Source organism: Nomascus leucogenys, chromosome 23, assembly GCF_006542625.1.
Source record: "Nomascus leucogenys isolate Asia chromosome 23, Asia_NLE_v1, whole genome shotgun sequence".
In the NCBI taxonomy this organism is placed as follows: domain Eukaryota; kingdom Metazoa; phylum Chordata; class Mammalia; order Primates; family Hylobatidae; genus Nomascus; species Nomascus leucogenys.
Window position 1 is genome coordinate 12,627,004 of NC_044403.1, and position 17,995 is coordinate 12,644,998.

Sequence of the window (17,995 nt, forward strand, 5' to 3'; positions counted from 1 at the left end):
TCCTTATACTTGTCCCTATTTCAACTCCTTTATACATTTCTTCCAACAAATGTCTTATATCATTAACTTTCTATTCAGGCACTAACTTATACTTAGCAGATGCTTTCTGCTTCACAGAAAATAGATGCCATCAGGTATGAACAGCTCCTTTTTCTACTTTCAAACCTTAGTAATCTTTTTTTTTTTTGTTAAGGCAGAAAAGACCACTGCTTTATAAGGGTAACCATGACCACTCCCGTTTCATCCTTTCCTGCCTTCTTAAGATCTTGCACTGCCAAGTTCCTCACTCCTTCACCTTCAGTCTCTTTTGTCCTCTCCCTAAAAACAGAAACTAAAACACCCTTCTGACCTTTTGTCCTCTTTCTGTTCTTTCTGTCACCATCAGACTTCTCAGCTTACCATCTCCATTTGTCACCTTTAACCCATTCTGAATCATGCTTCTGCCACCACCATACTACTGAAACAGGTCATCGGTGACCCACCCCCAGATGAGACCACTTCCTCAAGTGGTCTCATCTTCATTCCTCTTCCCACTTCACTTCAGTAACATTTTATGTATTCACCTGTCACCTTGCCACATTCTACTCCCTTGGTTACTGTACAGCAGTGCTGTTCAGTGTCTTCCTTTCCATTCTCACCTCCTTCGCTCTTGTCTTCTTTTTAAATATTAGTGTTCCCTAGGGTTCTGACCTCAGTCTTTACCCTTTCTTACGTTTCTCCAGGGATAGTGAGCTTGTAGCCTGAAGACTGCATTCTCTACCTGCAGAATTATTATGGGCATTGTTTTTATTTATTTATAGATTTTAAATGGATTTAAATGCCTTAAACAGGATGTATACTCCTTTCTATTAAGGACCCCACTTTTCTTAACCAGATAGTGCCACATAGTTGTTACCTGGTGGCCACTGAAGTTACCTGATTTGTAACTCTTGCCCTGTTTTCAACCTAAATGGTGTGATCCCTTATGATTATCACCCTTGCTTAAGTACTACCATGACTTACGTTCTCTCTGTCGATCTGCTGCCGAAGTGTAAAACATTATTCCCGTATCTAATTATCTAACTTCTAAACTTTAAATTTATACTCCTAATTGTTTATCAGAAGTGTGTAAATTAGCATGAACAAAACTAAATTCCCCCAAAAGAACTGCTCATTTTCTTCTCAACTGGGAATATTTTCCCCATAACTCTACTCGACATTCTAACCAAAAACTTATTTTCTTCACCTTTCCTTTCTCCCTTCTCCTCTCTACTCCCAAGCAATTTCCCCTTCAGTCTTCTCTGTCTTAGAAAATCATCCACTCACTCATGTTCGCTGAAGCCAAAATTTTAGCAGTTATCTTTATTATTTAGGTTCCAGTCAGCAGACAGTTATTTGAACAGAGAGAATTTTTTATAAAGAATTGTGAACTAGGTAAAAAGTAGCTAAAGAGATAATTGAAAAAGTAAAAAGAAAACTAAGATATCATGGAGTTAAAAACTGGAAGAAGCAACAACCATCTGTAGGGCTGGGAGAACAGGAAGAAAAGATTGGAACAAGTAAGACCTAGAAACTTAATGAAGAGGCCTTGTGGAACTGGTGCTGGAGTCTCTTGGTAGAGGCAGAGGTGGGGTACATCTGTCATAAAGCTGGTTCTCCAGAGGCTGAAAAAACTGCCAACTGTATTTAGTTGCTCTTAAGGAAAGAAGTGCTGCTGCAGGGATGAGAAGCCTTGCTGGGGTGACAGTCACAGGAACACAAGCAAGCCCACAGGCAGCAGTTAGGGAGGAAGCAGTCATGGTGTCTTCCATCCAGGGCCAGCAGGCAAAGCTGATGCGTAGTGTGCAGAGTCCTTGGTGCAGCATCCCAAAGCAGTGTATGGAAGGGTAGGGTTAGAGATGACAAAAAAAATAATGGATGACCCACCGTCCTTGATTTACCCTCCCTTTGCAGATCCAGTCCACCACTAAGTGTTGTCAGCTCTGCCTCTAAAATGAATCTCAAGTTTGTCTACTCTTTGTGCACCTACGTCTTATATACAGTTGAGCTCCCTTCCACTGGTCTACTGCAGTAGCTTCCTAAATAGTCTTTGATTCCGGTCTTAACCTTTCTGTTCATTCTCCACAGAGCAACCGGTGATATTTTCTAAATATACATCAAATCATGTTACTTCCCTACCTAAACTACCCCGTAGCTACTATGTACTTAGAATAAAACCCAGCGTTCTTAACTGAGGCCCATAGGGTAATATGTGATCTGCCCCCATCTGTCTACCTGATTTCCTACTCCTCTTCTTAATCCCCAGCTATACTGGGCTTATCATTATAAGCACTTACCACTCTCTAATGGCATATTTATTAGTTTACTCTTTGTTTTGTCTTGCTTCTTTGCTTGAATTATGGACACATTTGCGAAGCATTGTTGTCTTGTTCATCACTCTATCTTCAGTGCCTAGGGAAATGCTTGGCACACAATTAAAAAGGTGTTCAACATTTATTTATTGATGAATGGGTAAATCTAGCACTCTCTCCCTCCTCCCTGCCACCTCCATATCCCAGTAGTCACTAGGACCTGTAGGTTCATATATGTCTTTTTACTCTTTTTGATTTATCCTTAATGTCATGTCTCATTTTATATTCTGTATTATTTGTTTTCTGGTCTGTTACTGCCATCTTTTAACTGGTTTTCCTTCAGTGTTTTGTCTATTCCAGTGTATATTTTGCATTGTCACCAAAAGATGATTTATGAAGCATAGGTCTTTAAAAATTACCTGATGGGCTGGGTGTGGTGGCTCAGGCCTGTAACCCCAGCACTTTGGGAGGCCGAGGCAGGCGGATCACCTGAGGTCAGGAATTCAAGACCAGCATGGCCAACATGGTGAAACCCTGTCTCTACTAAAAATATAAAAATTAGCCAGGTGTGGTGGTGTATGCCTGTAATCCCAGCTACTCGAAAGGCTGAGACAGGAGAATCGCTTGAACCTGGAGACGGAGGTTGCAGTGAGCTGAGATCATGTCACTGCACTCCAGCCTGGGTGACAGAGCGAGACTCCATCTCAAAAAAAAAAAAAAAAAAAAAAAATTACATGATGACTCCTCATTTCCTGTAGGATAAAGTCTCAGCTTAGAATCAACTGGTTGAATTGTTAATAGCTTTTCTTAAACCCGCCTTGTACATAACAGTGTCAGTCAGGGTTCAGGCAGGGAAGCAGAGTCACAATGAATGTTATGGGATAACAGGTTTACTGTAGGAAGTAGATCTTGAACAATTGTGGGAGGAACTGCGGAAGTGAAGGTCTGAAGAGGGGAGTTGGAGGATTAGAGAAAAGTAACAGATTGCTACCTAAGCACTGGTGCAGGAGGACGAGGCGGAGCTTGTAGGGAAATCTGCTGCTGGCATGTACAGTGGCAAAGGGGACCCCTAAAGGGAAGTTCGTGGAAAGGTCTCTGGTAAGCTACTTCCTGTGAGTAGCTATCGCCTCTGTGGGTCTGCTGTTGATTGGCAAGACCTGCAGTTGGGAGGAACAGCTGAATGAGGAGTGGAAAAGAACTAGGATGACCTAGAACTGGCTGAGCACTTCTGCATCTGTCCATCATCCTCTCTGCGTGTAAAGACCTCGAAGGAGTAATGTTAGCTGGTTCACTTCTGCCACCAAATCTTGCACAAGTCCCTCTTTTGGGTCAGCTCTAACTTGGAACAGGAAAGAGATTCTGGGAAATGTAATTCGCAGCTTAATGGAGAGTCATCCACCACAAGACTCTGTGACTTAGCCCCAATGAACTGCTTGCTGTTATCCGAACATACTAATTTCATGTCAGTGTATTTGCAGTGTATATGCTGTTTCCTCTGCGTGATGTTCGTCTCTTCCTAGTGAACTTCTGCTCATTCTCTTAAGACACAACTCAAGTATTATCTCCTTGAAATCTTCACTTCCCAAGCAGCTGCTCTGTCCTCTGTGTTTTCATAGTAGTCCTCTACTTAGCATGTAAGCAATTTCTACCACATTTTTTTCACTGTCCTCCAAATAGTTGAAGTACTGAAGGGAGATTAAGGACAATTTATCTAGTGATTTAGATGCGTATAACAAGTTTGAGCCTTGAATGGTTTCCGAGAGATAGGTTATATACAAAGCAGTGCCGCCCTTACCAAGCTTTTTTTGGTCTGATGACACTAGGTGATAGCAGGGGTTTGCCTGATGGCCTGTTTTATCTTTTGTTAGTTGTAATAAATTAAAACACTGTGGCTATACCCACTGTCTCTTGAGTCCACTATGACCAAGAATAATGTCTGAAATAAATGTAATAAAGCCTGCCCATCAAAGAGCCTAACACAGAACTGCAAATTTACTGCTATAGATGGCTGTGGAAACAAAATCATAGTAGTCATCGATTATCTGCATAATGTTAAAAGATATACTTTAACTCTTAAAGGATAGAAAAAGGGCCACTTTGTTTGTTTTTTCAGATTATAAGGCACTTGGTATCTTAAAGCGGCAGTTCCCTAACGCATCACTAATTGGGCTGACTGCAACTGCAACAAATCATGTTTTGACGGATGCTCAGAAAATTTTGTGCATTGAAAAGTGTTTTACTTTTACAGCTTCTTTTAATAGGCCAAATCTATATTATGAGGTATGTAATTTTTATGTCAATTCATTACTTTTGTGAAGAATTATGCAGAGGGGATCTACCTTTTTATTATGATTATTTATATGAGCAGCAGTTAAGTACTTACAAAAATTTTTAACATTAGGAGGTAATTATAAGTAGATTCTGTAATTAGGGCTTCATTCATGTACCTTTTGCTACATAATCCTTTGTTAGATTAAATGGAAGACACTTGCTAGGTGATACTTTTTATAAAATATATAAGTCATGTATCTTTGTTAAATTTCTGTATTTTTTTTGTGTAAAGATGGGGAGAAAGGATGGAGTGATACTAAGGACCCTAATAACATCTCTGTTCAAATTAATTACTAAGTAATAGAAGTATTAATATGCCATTAAAGATTTGCCAATTCTATTTGAATTTTATTTGATAAACTTGAAAATAAAATAACCTAACAGCTGTCTTTTCTTTCTTTCTAAACCCTTTTAAGAATAGATTTAATATTTTTCTGAGTTTTCATTAAAGAGTTATTTACGTTACGATTTTTTATAAAAGTAGCATCACAAAATTAAAAAGTCTTCATCCTTACAAGTTATTCACTGCTCATGTGCTTGCTCTTCTCTGGTAAATTAAAAAAATAAAGATCAAGAAGAGTCTGGGAGGAGGAACAGATGAGTCAGATGGGTTGAATCCTATGAGTAAGTGAAAGAGTAATAGAAAAAAAACACTATGGTCATGAAAGAACTGCATCCTGAAAGTTGTAAGTAGACAGCCACTTGGATGGTACTCATTCACTTTTTAATAAGTTAGGTTTTTTTTAGGTTCGGCAGAAGCCCTCAAACACTGAAGATTTTATTGAGGATATTGTAAAGCTCATTAATGGGAGATACAAAGGGCAATCAGGTAATGTAAAAACAAACCACCTTTGGAGACAGAGATAACTTTCAAAAAGTGACTTCATATAATATTGATTATACTGATAACTGAATAACACCAAAAAAAATTAATGTATAGCAAAAGATACTTGAAAATATGTGATAAAATTAATTCACTTGATCTTAGAAATTGGATGTGACATTTGCTTATGCCATAGATTATGAGTCATCAAATTGCCTGATTTATTTTTGCTTATTTACACTTGCTTTAGAATAGACCTGATGACTTAATGTTAATTATCAACAGCACATACTTAGTACATATCCACTGTGTACAAAACAGTGGATTAAGCAACTGATGTTCTAAAGGGATAGGAAATATACTCTCTTATAGTAAAGGACATGTTAAAGCAGTAAGTAAATCCAGTAGTACATACTGAATAGATTAAGCACAGCTCCATAGTTGTGAGTATATATATATACATGGTTTTCTGGGTTTAATGACTAAACAAATGTTACTGAAGCAAAGAATTTGTGTAAAAGTAACATTTTAAACTGTTCTGTAGATTTTCAGGAGGTAGTCCTGGGTAAAAGGAGTTCTAGGGCCAAATAAATTTGAGAAAGGCTGCAGGTATTTATTCTGCCTGGACATTCACAGGGTGTATCAGCAAACTAGAAGCTCTGACCATCCCCGAAAATAAAGAGACACCCATTTAACTTTGTTGAATGCAGTGTTCTCCAAATTAATTTGCATGCAAGTTAATCTAAATTAACCCAAAATTAATCTGGAGAACACTGCATTCATAGCACATTTGTTAGCATCTTACAGATATCAGTTTGAGAAATACTGTGTAGTGGGAGATAGAGAGAAAAAAGATAACGGGAATGAAAACTGATGGCTCAGGCTCATTTCTGCTTTAAAGCAAGCTGGTGCTCAAATCTGGAATTATACCAAAATGTCAATATATGCACAAGGCCTTGAAGTTTTTCATAATTCTTTTTTTCCTTCTGTGCATTGTATTAATCAATGTCCCAAATGTGTGTGTTGAAAATTATCTTCCAGGAATATACCATATCTATCTAACGAATGCACATATTTTACTGCAGGAATCATATATTGTTTTTCTCAGAAAGACTCTGAACAAGTTACGGTTAGTTTACAGAATCTGGGAATTCATGCAGGTGCTTACCATGCCAATTTGGAGCCAGAAGATAAGACCACGGTTCATAGAAAATGGTCAGCCAATGAAATTCAGGTTAGGTATATATCTTCCATAGAAGCCTAATTTACCTTTAAAATATGTAAACTTGATTTAATTAACTGATAAAATGTTAACATATTTCAGGTAGTAGTGGCAACTGTTGCATTTGGTATGGGAATTGATAAGCCAGATGTGAGGTTTGTTATCCATCATTCAATGAGTAAATCCATGGAAAATTATTACCAAGAGAGTGGACGTGCAGGTATGTAGGACTCAAATCCAGAAGTAAATTTTTAGAAAGCTTTTCCCAAAAACACATTATAAATGTTTAATAAGTCTGTATATTTAATCTTTATTGGATAGTATTTTTAGAACAATGTATTTTTAGCAGTTTGACACTTACTTGCATATGGAGAAATTTTTACTTATGTTCTGTTGTTATCTGAATTGTTTCTTCTTATGTGTGTTAAAATAATTTGATGTTCATCTTTGCCTCTTGAATTTTTAATTAGTGATTTCAAATCTATAACTTAACTGGATTATAGACACATTTTTTTAACTTAGTAGAGCTGATTACTGATGTCTCTTTAGAGTTTTTTTTAATTTGAGGGTACCCATTACAAATTAACTTCCACATCTCTAAAATTTCTCGATGTAGTATAAAACACCGCCTGCTAATTTTACCGTATGTCATTTTTGCACATTTTGAATTTTTAAATGTAATTTTGCAATCTCAAGGTTTCTGCAATCTCAAGGTTTCTCACACCACAGGTCGAGATGACATGAAAGCAGACTGTATTTTGTACTATGGCTTTGGAGATATATTCAGAATAAGTTCAATGGTGGTGATGGAAAATGTGGGACAGCAGAAGCTTTATGAGATGGTATCATACTGTCAAAACATAAGCAAGTAAGCCACATACCTTTTTGTAACTTTTATCAATTAAAGCAAATATGAAAGTATATGACATCGTTTTTAAGTTCTTACTAAATACATTGGTGTAACACCAAAGTGCAGATCCATAAAAGCAGATGTTGGAGGGTAGGAACCAGTACATCAATCTGTATGATCTGCCTTAATTCAAGAAAAGATACCCTATCTTTGAGATAATCCTCCAAAACTACTTTTTTAATTGAAAGTTTTTGAGACACACTGATAGCAAGTTGAAGCCTTTTTTTCCTCTGGTGCTGGTGTAGTTACATGCTTTAATAATTTTGAAAAGGTCTATGGTTAAGATAGGCATTTTGAGAGTCAAGCTCAGTAACATGCGCCATCCTGCCAGCTCATGTGTCAATGAAATACCAAGTTTCTCCTTAAGAAGTAAGTTTAAATCTACTTAGGGTGGCTTTAGTTAGACTATATAGCTTCCTGAAAGCTTTCTGTCATGGTTATCTTTGTGCTCTTATTGTCTATCACATAAGAAGTGCTCAGAAATGTCGAGGTGGTAAATAGCCACACAGTGATAGAAATGTTCTTTCTTTCCAGTAGATGCTACAATAATCTAGTTAAAAGAAACGAGAAAATGAAAATGTCTTTAAAAGGCCAGTGGATTCTCATGAAGCATATTTTAAGGTTTCGACTCAAATATTGCTACTTTATTAAAATATAAGAAACTATTTTACTGTCAAGAATATTCTCCTAATAGTTGCAAAACATTGAATTTAAAAATGGAACTCAGATAATTTTTTAAACAGTGTTTATCAAGAATATGTGGGGAAAAAGTCCTATGTCGGGGGTACAATGGCCCCCCAAAGATGTTCGTGTCCTAATTCCTAACCTGTATGTTACCTCACATGGCAAAAGGAAGGGAGCATTGCACATGGAATTAAGACTGTTCATTAGCTGACCTTAAAATAGGGAGATTATTTTAGATTGTGTGATATGAGAAGAACCTGACACCCTGATTTTGATCCAGTGAAACCCATAGTATACTTCTAAATCTAAACCACAGAAATGTAAGAATAAATTTGTGTTTAAAGCCACTAAGTTTATGGTAATATTATGGCAGTTATAAGAGGCTAATACAGTGTATAACTGTGTAATCTGAAATAGAGATTCTTGAAACTTTATTATACCCTTTAATAATTTGTATCTTTAAATGTGTTTGCAGATGTCGTCGTGTGTTGATGGCTCAACATTTTGATGAAGTATGGAACTCAGAAGCATGTAACAAAATGTGCGATAACTGCTGTAAAGACAGTGGTGAGTTTGTTGTTTTGTAAAGCTTGATATGCTAATACGGTCATAATGCCTAGTGACAGAGACATGTTCTGAGAAATGCATCACTAGGTGATTTTGTCATTGTGCAAACATCAAAGTGTACTTACATAAACCTAGATGGTATAGTCTCCTAGGTTATATGGTATAGCCTATTGATCCTAGGCTACCAATCTGTACAGCGTGTTACTGTACTGCATACTGCAGGCAACTGTAACACATGGTTAAGTATTTGTGTATCTAAACATAGAGTAAGTACAGTAAAAATATGGTAATAACCTGGGCGACAGCAAGACTCCGTCTCAAAAATGGTATCATAATCTCTTGGGACCACTGGCATGTATGTGGTCCATCACCAACCAAAATATTATGTAGCACAAAACTGTATATACAGCTGGGACATGAGAGAAGTATTAGACTTCCAAATGGATTTAAAAGATTAAAGTGTGAATCAGATTTTCCAGAATTAAAACTATCAACATGAAGTTTTGAAACAAAGGTGAATAAAAGGAAAAGTCTTATGTGTATGCACACATTTTATATTGCTATACTGAGGATGTGAAATTTTTAATAAATGAAGGAGAATATTTGAATTTTTCTGAATAGAAATGCTATTCTATAAGAAAAGGGTAACCATGTGATAATCTCTAATACTTTATAGTCACTAATTGAGAAGAAAATTTAGTGCAAAATAGAGATTATAAAGAATCATTTTTGATCCAATTAATGGCTAATTAGTCATAGGAGATTTACTTAGAATTCTTTTAAATGTAGATCAGCAGGACTTGTTTTCTGAGCATTGGTCACAACCCTGCTGATCAAAACAGGATCTGGTCAAAACAACATGTAGCAAAGAAACTGGCCCAAACCAGTAAGAACTAGAAAATAGAAGTATTTGCATGCTGTAAGACACTCCCACTAGCACCATGAATGTTTACAAATGCCATGACAATGCCCGAAAGTTACATGGTTCTAGGAACTCCCTAACCTTTTCTAGAAGACTCATGAATAATCTGCCCCTTATTTAGCATATAACTAAGGAGTAGCTATAAATATCGCTAGTGAGCAATCTACAGTGCCACTCTGCCTTTGGGGTAGCCCTGCTCTGTCTGTGGAGCCGCCATTTTCCTATACCCTATTGCTAATAAACTTGCTTTGCTTTCACTTTACTCTGTTGGCTTACTCTCAGATTCTTTCTTGCATGAAAGTGGGAATCCTCCTGGGCTGAGTCCCAATTTTGGGATTTGCCTGCATCATTTTGGCACTGTATTTTAACTTTTTTTCCTCTGTGGGTTGTATTTCAAGATCTGGACTAGCCAGTACCTCATGGTAAGACCTTACTGAGTTCTGTTGCCTTGTTAGGTGGAAGCCACTATATTTTTAAACTTTGCAGACAGAGAAATTTAGGAGCTTATTAGACTATCTATCTTATAAAGTAACAACAGTGTTATATATAAATCAGAGTACTGGTCTCTTAATAATTGGGGTATCAGTTGAGGACATTCTTGTTGCTAAATCAGAGTTCACTCAGGAGCCTATACTAGAACAGACAGGGTCTCCTATAAAGCACACCTCTTAGTAACTTAGTAATCACATCTGGCAGACACTTTCTGATTTCTAGAGTATATGGCAGGGCTTCTGATAACCAATTTTTTATATATATCACTGTAAACCCCACAATGTTTACAGAGACCATAACTTGGTCTAGTGACAGAGACTTGAGGAATAACCTAGTCTTAATTCAGAATACATTTAAAAATCAATGTTTAGGGTGGCTCACATTGATAACCAGCTTTAAACCAGTTTAACTACTTAAGATAGCCTATCTTTGCCCTCATTTCTAAATCCCCATTACCTGCCACCATATTTGTTTTATTACAGCATTTGAAAGAAAGAATATAACAGAGTACTGCAGAGATCTAATCAAGATCCTGAAGCAGGCAGAGGAACTGAATGAAAAACTCACTCCATTGAAACTGATTGATTCTTGGATGGGAAAGGGTGCAGCAAAACTGAGAGTAGCAGGTGTTGTGGCTCCCACACTTCCTCGTGAAGACCTGGAGAAGATTATCGCACACTTTCTGATACAGCAGTATCTTAAGTATGTACAAACTCATTCATTATCCTTTCAGCTTGTCTTTATGGTTTTTTTTTTTTTAAATTGCAACAGAATAAATGGTTTTGCAGTTATTTTATGTGAACTTTTAAATGCTATAGAAAGTAATTTACCTAAAACAAACTTTGGTCAGTATAAAAAAAGTAATGAAAATATTTTCTTTAAAGGCTTTGTTTGCATTCTTGTAAATTTTATTATTTCAAGTCAATGTGTTAAAAATTATTGCACATAGTTATTTCTTTCATAAATTTGTTTTCTGTGATTCCTTCAAAAGCTTTCTTATTGTTGGCCTTTATTTTCTGCAGAGAAGACTACAGTTTTACAGCTTATGCTACCATTTCATATTTGAAAATAGGACCTAAAGCTAATCTTCTGAACAATGAGGCACATGCTATTACTATGCAAGTGACAAAGTCCACGCAGAACTCTTTCAGGGTAACTGGCTATTAATTTTCAGTTTTATATATTTTAAAAAGTATATTAAAGCCTGTGGGATGCTTTTCTGTCATATTTCCCTAGGTCCAGTTGAACATGAGAAAAGTCAGTTTTCTGATTAGATTTCTGGGTATGGAAGAGAGAAAATATATTTTCTGTAAAGATATAAGTGAAAGAATTTAGACTTTTAACATAAACTAGGGGTTTCCAATTTCTTGGAATGGGAGGACCCCATTTTAATATCTAATTTTGTTATGCACTCTGCTCTTATTTGGTTGTGATTACTAATAGTTAGTTGAGAAGTCTGTTTCTGCTGTTCCAGTGGTTAGAAACCACTGTTATAAACCAAATACTATCAAGTCTGCAAAAGCATGTCAAGTGCCATTGTGTCTAAGGACATTTGGGGTCTTTAGAACTTCTCTCACAATGTAGCCCCTTTTATTCAAAATAGAGCTCATATTTGAATAGAAATTTGTAGATAAAAAAACTAGACCCCTATATACTTAAAAAGCCAACTGATACAGAAAGAATATTTTGAAATATTTAATCTCATGAGAAAACTGAATAGCTGGATTTTTACCAAGGTGCTTGCTTTGTTATTTTTTTTGTAGGCTGAATCATCTCAAACTTGTCATTCTGAACAAGTTGATAAAAAGATGGAGGAAAAAAATTCAGGCAACTTCCAGAAGAAGGCTGCAAACATGCTTCAGCAATCTGGTTCTAAGAATACAGGAGCTAAGAAAAGAAAAATCGATGATGCCTGAAATGAAGGTTACTAAATTTTCTAATTAAAGATGGTTTATGCATGTATATGCCATTATTTTTGTAGTTAGTTAGACAATAGTTTTTAAAACAATTTCAGTTATATTTTATATGTATGGATCTATATTTTCAGAGCTTATCTCTGAAGATCTAAACTTTTGAGAACGTTTGAAAATCAGAGATCATGAATTATATATTTTCCAGTATAAAACAAGGGAAAAATTTTTATGTAAAACCCTTTAAATGTAAAATATTTGAGAATAAGTTCATGTAATTATCTTAAGTAAGTAAGTTTTTTATGCCTTTATATACTTAGCTATATTTTTTCTTTTGACATAACTATCTTTTTGAAAGCAATGTTATACTGACAGAGGCTCAATTGTAGATCAGGGATGTCCAATCTTTTGGCTTCCCTGAGCCACATTGGAAGAATTGTCTTGGGCCGCACATAAAATAATATGCTAACACTGACGATAGCTGATGAGCTTAAAAAAAAAAAAAAAAAAATTGCAAGAAAAATCTCATGTTTTAAGGAAGCTTACAAATTTGTGTTGGGCTGCATTCAAAGCTGTCCTGGGCTGCATTAGGCCCGTGGGCTAGAGTTGTTGGACAAGCTTGTAGATGATTTCAGGTTATAAAACCAGAAGTACAATTCAACAAAAAAGGAGTAAGTCATCAATATAAATATTAGCAAACAAGATATTGCTACATCTCTATTTAAAGTAGAATACAACCGATTTTAAAGTTCCTGAAACCATAGCCATATTTTGACATTTCAAAAAGAATGGTTCTAGTCTACTAGAGTACATTTGGCTACGTAGATAACTTAGCTAAATTTGCTCCAAAGCTAAATCACAAGTAAACACATTTATGTTTAAAACACAGAAATAAATAACTGAAGATTTTTATCTAAGCGGTCAGTGTTGTATTAGAAAGATATATCTATAAATAAACTTTGAACTGATTTCAAACTTAGAATTTATGTTTTTGTATTTTTCCACTATTATCATTATCACTTCTGTAAAACTCAATACAGTCATTCATTTTACTGACTTGTGATTTTTCTGGTGTCATTTGGAACTTTATATGATTCTTCAAGACATTCCATTTTCAGTCAAAATAATCTTCTATATCAATATTTGGATCTAGCAGATCTTCTCCATATGATGAAAGATTCATTTGGTTTAAGATTAGATTTTCAAATGTTTCTTCTAAATCAGTTTCACCAATTAAGACAGCTCCCATCATTCGTCCATTTTGCATGACGACTTTGATGTATTCTTGTCCTTTGGTACATCTCAGCATTAATTCATGATCTGAACCTAAGCCCTGTGCATTGTATTTTCCCAGCAGTACAACCTATATATAGAGATAAAAAGGTTATTGTCATGAGTATCAAAAAGAAAATGTAATGGGTAGTTATTTTGTGTCATGTTAGAATAGCCAGCAGAAAAATTATGCCACAAAATTTTATAACTAAAAATGTTATTGGGGAGAGTCCCAAAGAAAATGTTTGAACAGCATGCGTTAATTCTACAGGTGACACTACCACACAATCTACACTGACATTAAAAAATTCTGGTGAATATAGTCAAATGTTAATGTTTAATGATTTAACACTAAAAATATTAGTGAATATAGGTAGGTGATTCTACCAATCTATATGAACATTAAAACTATATAGTGAATATATAAATATGTAGGATGTGAATACATTAAACCATGTGGAGTCGTGGTTTAAAGATTTGGCAAGGAACTGCATTAGAGCTTTCATGGACAAGTTTCTTAATTTCCCTGAGGCTTTTGAATATGTTTCTCCTTCTCTGTAAATTAGGGAAAAAAAAACAGAACAACCCAAAACAAGCTTTGTCAGAGTAATGTGAAGAGGACTGAATAAGATAATACATACAGGAAAGCACTTGGTTTATTTTTGAGTACAATAGCTGTTAGTTCCCCTCACAAAGAAAGGATGAATCACAAGTAAAAGTTAAAAACGCACCAACAAGTAACAGATCTGGAGAGAATTTTTTTTTTTCCCTCTTAACTAAAATAGTAAGGTGGATAATAATTACCAGATGATTAGGGATTAAGACGAGCAATAATACCAGGTATTGGTTTGTAAGAAATGAAAAATGTCTTTTTTTTGTAGATGATTGAAACTATGTACATTTTTATTCAACCAAGAAAATCAGATGATTTATCATAGTCATAAGACTAACAAGCAGAGAAGGCATTAATATGCTTAACTATCTTACCTTATAGTTAAAAAATTTTGTCACATGAGCAAACAGTTCAAAGCTGAAATCCATGTCAATAGAGTCTCCTGAACTTGCTGCAGCCATGCACTTTGCTGCATACCATCCCATCTGTCTAGCCTGGGTCCACAGCCTCATCTGAAATAATGAAAAAATGTTACACAATGTCATTTTTCATGATCATTATTTGAAAAATGTTAACCTTGTAAATTCACTTAAAGGAGTTCAATGTTTGACAGTCTTTCTGTTATCTTTGCCACAGAAGCAGTCACCAATGGATAACTAATCAGACTAATCAGACTGACTTTTGGTATTTGTTAATTCTATCTAAATTACTGCCTCTAAAATTAAAAGATGATACCAATCATACCTGTTTTAGTAGCATTTCTATTAAATATTATGAAACGATATTAAGCTATACCAAGTGAGAAAAATGTTTTAATTAACCAGTCCCTTCTTCAAAAATTTGTCATCACCATTAATAGAGATGTCAAATTATCACTGAAGAATTTGTTCTATTTTCCAGCAACCTTCATTTTTACGCACTAGTTAAGGTCTGCCGTGCTGTTAACCTCAGTGGTCAGACAGACTCTTGGTGCCTCACCCCAAGACAACATAAATATCTCAGCAACTGATTCTGGGAAGTCATTTAAATTGTTTTGTATGACAGTATTGATTTATCTATTGTATTTTTATTTCTATGAAGTTTTGAGACTCCCTGGTATAAAAGAACACTGCCTTTGACAAAATTCAACCAGCCCTTCATGCTAAAAACTCTCAATAAATTAGGTATTGATGGGACGTATCTCAAAATAATAAGAGCTATGACAAACCCACAGCCAATATCATACTGAATGGACAAAAACTGGAAGCATTCCCTTTGAAAACTGGCACAAGACAGGGATGCCCTCTCTCACCACTCCTATTCAACATAGTGTTGGAAGTTCTGGCCAGGGCAATCAGGCAGGAGAAGGGAATAAAGGGCATTCAATTAGGAAAAGAGGAAGTCAAATTGTCCCTGTTTGCAGATGACATGATTGCATATCTAGAAAACCCCATTGTCTCAGCCCAAAATCTCAAGCTGATAAGCAACGTCAGTAAAGTCTCAGGATACAAAATCTGTGCAAAAATCACAAGCATTCTTACACACCAATAACAGACAAACTGCCAAATCATGAGTGAATTCCCATTCATAATTGCTTCAAAGAGAATAAAATACCTAGGAATCCAACTTACAAGGGATGTGAAGGACCTCTTCAAGGAGAACTACAAACCACTGCTCAATGAAATAAAACAGGATACAAACAAATGGAAGAACATTCCATGCTCATGGGTAGGAAGAATCAATATCGTGAAAATGGCCATACTGCCCAAGGTAATTTATAGATTCAATGCCATCCCCATCAAGCTGCCAATGACTTTCTTCACAGAATTGGAAAAAACTAAAGTTCACATGGAACCAAAAAAGAGCCTGCATTGCCAAGTCAATCCTAAGCCAAAAGAACAAAGCTGGAGGCATCATGCTACTTGACTTCAAACTATACTACAAGGCTACAGTAACCAAAACAGCACAGTACTGGTACTAAAACAGAAATATAGACCAATGGAACAGAACAGAACCCTCAGAAATAATGCCGCATATCTACAACTATCTGATCTTTGACAAATCTGACAAAAAGAAGAAATGGGGAAAGGATTCCCTATTTAATAAATGGTGCTGGGAAAACTGGCTAGCCATATGTAGAAAGCTGAAACTGGATCCCTTCCTTACACCTTATACAAAAATTAATTCAAGATGGATTAAAGACTTACATGTTAGACCTAAAACCATAACAACCCTAGAAGAAAACCTAGGCAATACCATTCAGGACACAGGCATGGGCAAGGACTTCATGTCTAAAACACCAAAAGCAATGGCAACAAAAGCCAAAATTGACAAATGGGATCTAATTAAACTAAAGAGCTTCTGCATGGCAAAAGAAACCACCATCAGAGTGAACAAGCAACCTACAGAATGGGAGAAATTTTTTGCAACCTACTCATCTGACAAAGGGCTAATATCCAGAATCTACAATGAACTCAAACAAATTTACAAGAAAGAGAAAACCCCATCAAAAAGTCGGCAAAGGATATGAACAGACACTTCTCAAAAGAAGATATTTATGCAGCCAAAAGACACATGAAAAAATGCTCATCATCACTGGCCATCAGATAAATGCAAATCAAAACCACAATGAGATACTATCTCACATCAATTAGAATGGCGAACATTATGAAGTCAGGAAACAACAGGTGCTAGAGAGGATGTGGAGAAATAGGAACACTTTTACACTGTTGGTGGGACTGTAAACTAGTTCAACCATTGTGGAAGTTGGTGTGGCGATTCCTCAGGGATCTAGAACTAGAAATACCATTTGACCCAGCCATCCCATTACTGTGTATATATCCAAAGGATTATAAATCATGCTGCTATAAAGACACATGCACACATATGTTTACTGCGGCACTATTCACAATAGCAAAGACTTGGAACCAACCTAAATGTCCAACAATAGATTGGATTAAGAAAATGTGGCACATATACACCATGGAATACTATGCAGCCATAAAAAGTGATGAGTTCATGTCCTTTGTAGGGACATGGATGAAGCTGGAAACTATCATTCTCAGCAAACTATTGCAAGGACAAAAAACCAAACACTGCATGTTCTCACTCATAGGTGGGAATTGAACAATGAGAACACATGGACACAGGAAGGGGAACATCACACAACAGGGACTGTTGTGGGGTCGGGGGAGGGGGGAGGGATAGCATTAGGAGATATACCTAATGCTAAATGACGAGGTAGTGGGTGCAGCACAACAACGTGGCACATGTATACATATGTAACAAACCTGCACATTGTGCACATGTACCCTAAAACCTAAAGTATAATTAAAAAAAAAAAAAGAACACTGACCTTGGGAGTCACAGTGGATTTTAATATCAACAGATCTACATATATATTTAACTTTTCTGAGCCTCGGTGCATTTACCTGAAACGTAAACATAACACTACCTACTCTGTAACTATTGAGAGAATTAAATAGGTATAATAAGCACTTGGTTTCCTTCTACCTCCCTGTATGTGCCTATGTACTTAATGCTGTCTTTTGTTTGCAAAAATAATACCATACTCATGGACATGAGTTTTAAGCATTTCTAGCAGAAGTGATAGATTTTTTTTCAATCTCCTCTGTAAACAAGGTATTATAGATTTGATGAAGTGAAAGGCAGTTTATGGCTGCGGGATCAGAATAAACTGAGCACAGTAACAACTAGAGAACAGCTAATAGAAGTGGCTGGAAAATTTGCATCTTCAACTGCATAAATTAGTATCCTTATTGCTTGTGTAAGCCAAGAAATGGGGTCTATAAGGTGCACTCAAAACAAGGCCATCTGTTTATTTTCGGATTCTTTTTCCCTCTTTCAGATTGTAACACATTAACATATAATTTACCCTAGAGAATTAAAAATGTTAAAAAAAAAACCCCACAAACTCCAA

At 35.9% G+C, this 17,995-nt stretch overlaps 2 protein-coding genes across 2 annotated transcripts in view; one reads left to right on the forward strand and one right to left on the reverse strand.

The window, feature by feature from the left end:
- The window catches only part of RECQL (RecQ like helicase), a 38,319-nt gene extending 25,149 nt beyond the window's left edge, over positions 1 to 13,170 (forward strand). The window contains exons 7-15 of the mRNA XM_030804502.1: positions 4,444 to 4,610; positions 5,409 to 5,490; positions 6,570 to 6,718; positions 6,809 to 6,926; positions 7,436 to 7,574; positions 8,776 to 8,867; positions 10,764 to 10,983; positions 11,304 to 11,433; positions 12,045 to 13,170. Of these exons, the coding sequence (XP_030660362.1) occupies positions 4,444 to 4,610; positions 5,409 to 5,490; positions 6,570 to 6,718; positions 6,809 to 6,926; positions 7,436 to 7,574; positions 8,776 to 8,867; positions 10,764 to 10,983; positions 11,304 to 11,433; positions 12,045 to 12,197 (1,250 nt within the window). The 3' untranslated portion in view covers positions 12,198 to 13,170. The remainder of the gene's footprint in view (positions 1 to 4,443; positions 4,611 to 5,408; positions 5,491 to 6,569; positions 6,719 to 6,808; positions 6,927 to 7,435; positions 7,575 to 8,775; positions 8,868 to 10,763; positions 10,984 to 11,303; positions 11,434 to 12,044) is intronic.
- Positions 11,154 to 17,995, reverse strand: part of PYROXD1 (pyridine nucleotide-disulphide oxidoreductase domain 1) — a 33,859-nt gene continuing 27,017 nt past the window's right edge. Inside the window, exons 11-12 of the mRNA XM_012502466.2 lie at positions 14,451 to 14,588; positions 11,154 to 13,554 (exon numbers count right to left, since the gene is read on the reverse strand). Coding sequence (XP_012357920.2) covers positions 13,306 to 13,554; positions 14,451 to 14,588 — 387 coding nt within the window. The 3' untranslated portion in view covers positions 11,154 to 13,305. The remainder of the gene's footprint in view (positions 13,555 to 14,450; positions 14,589 to 17,995) is intronic.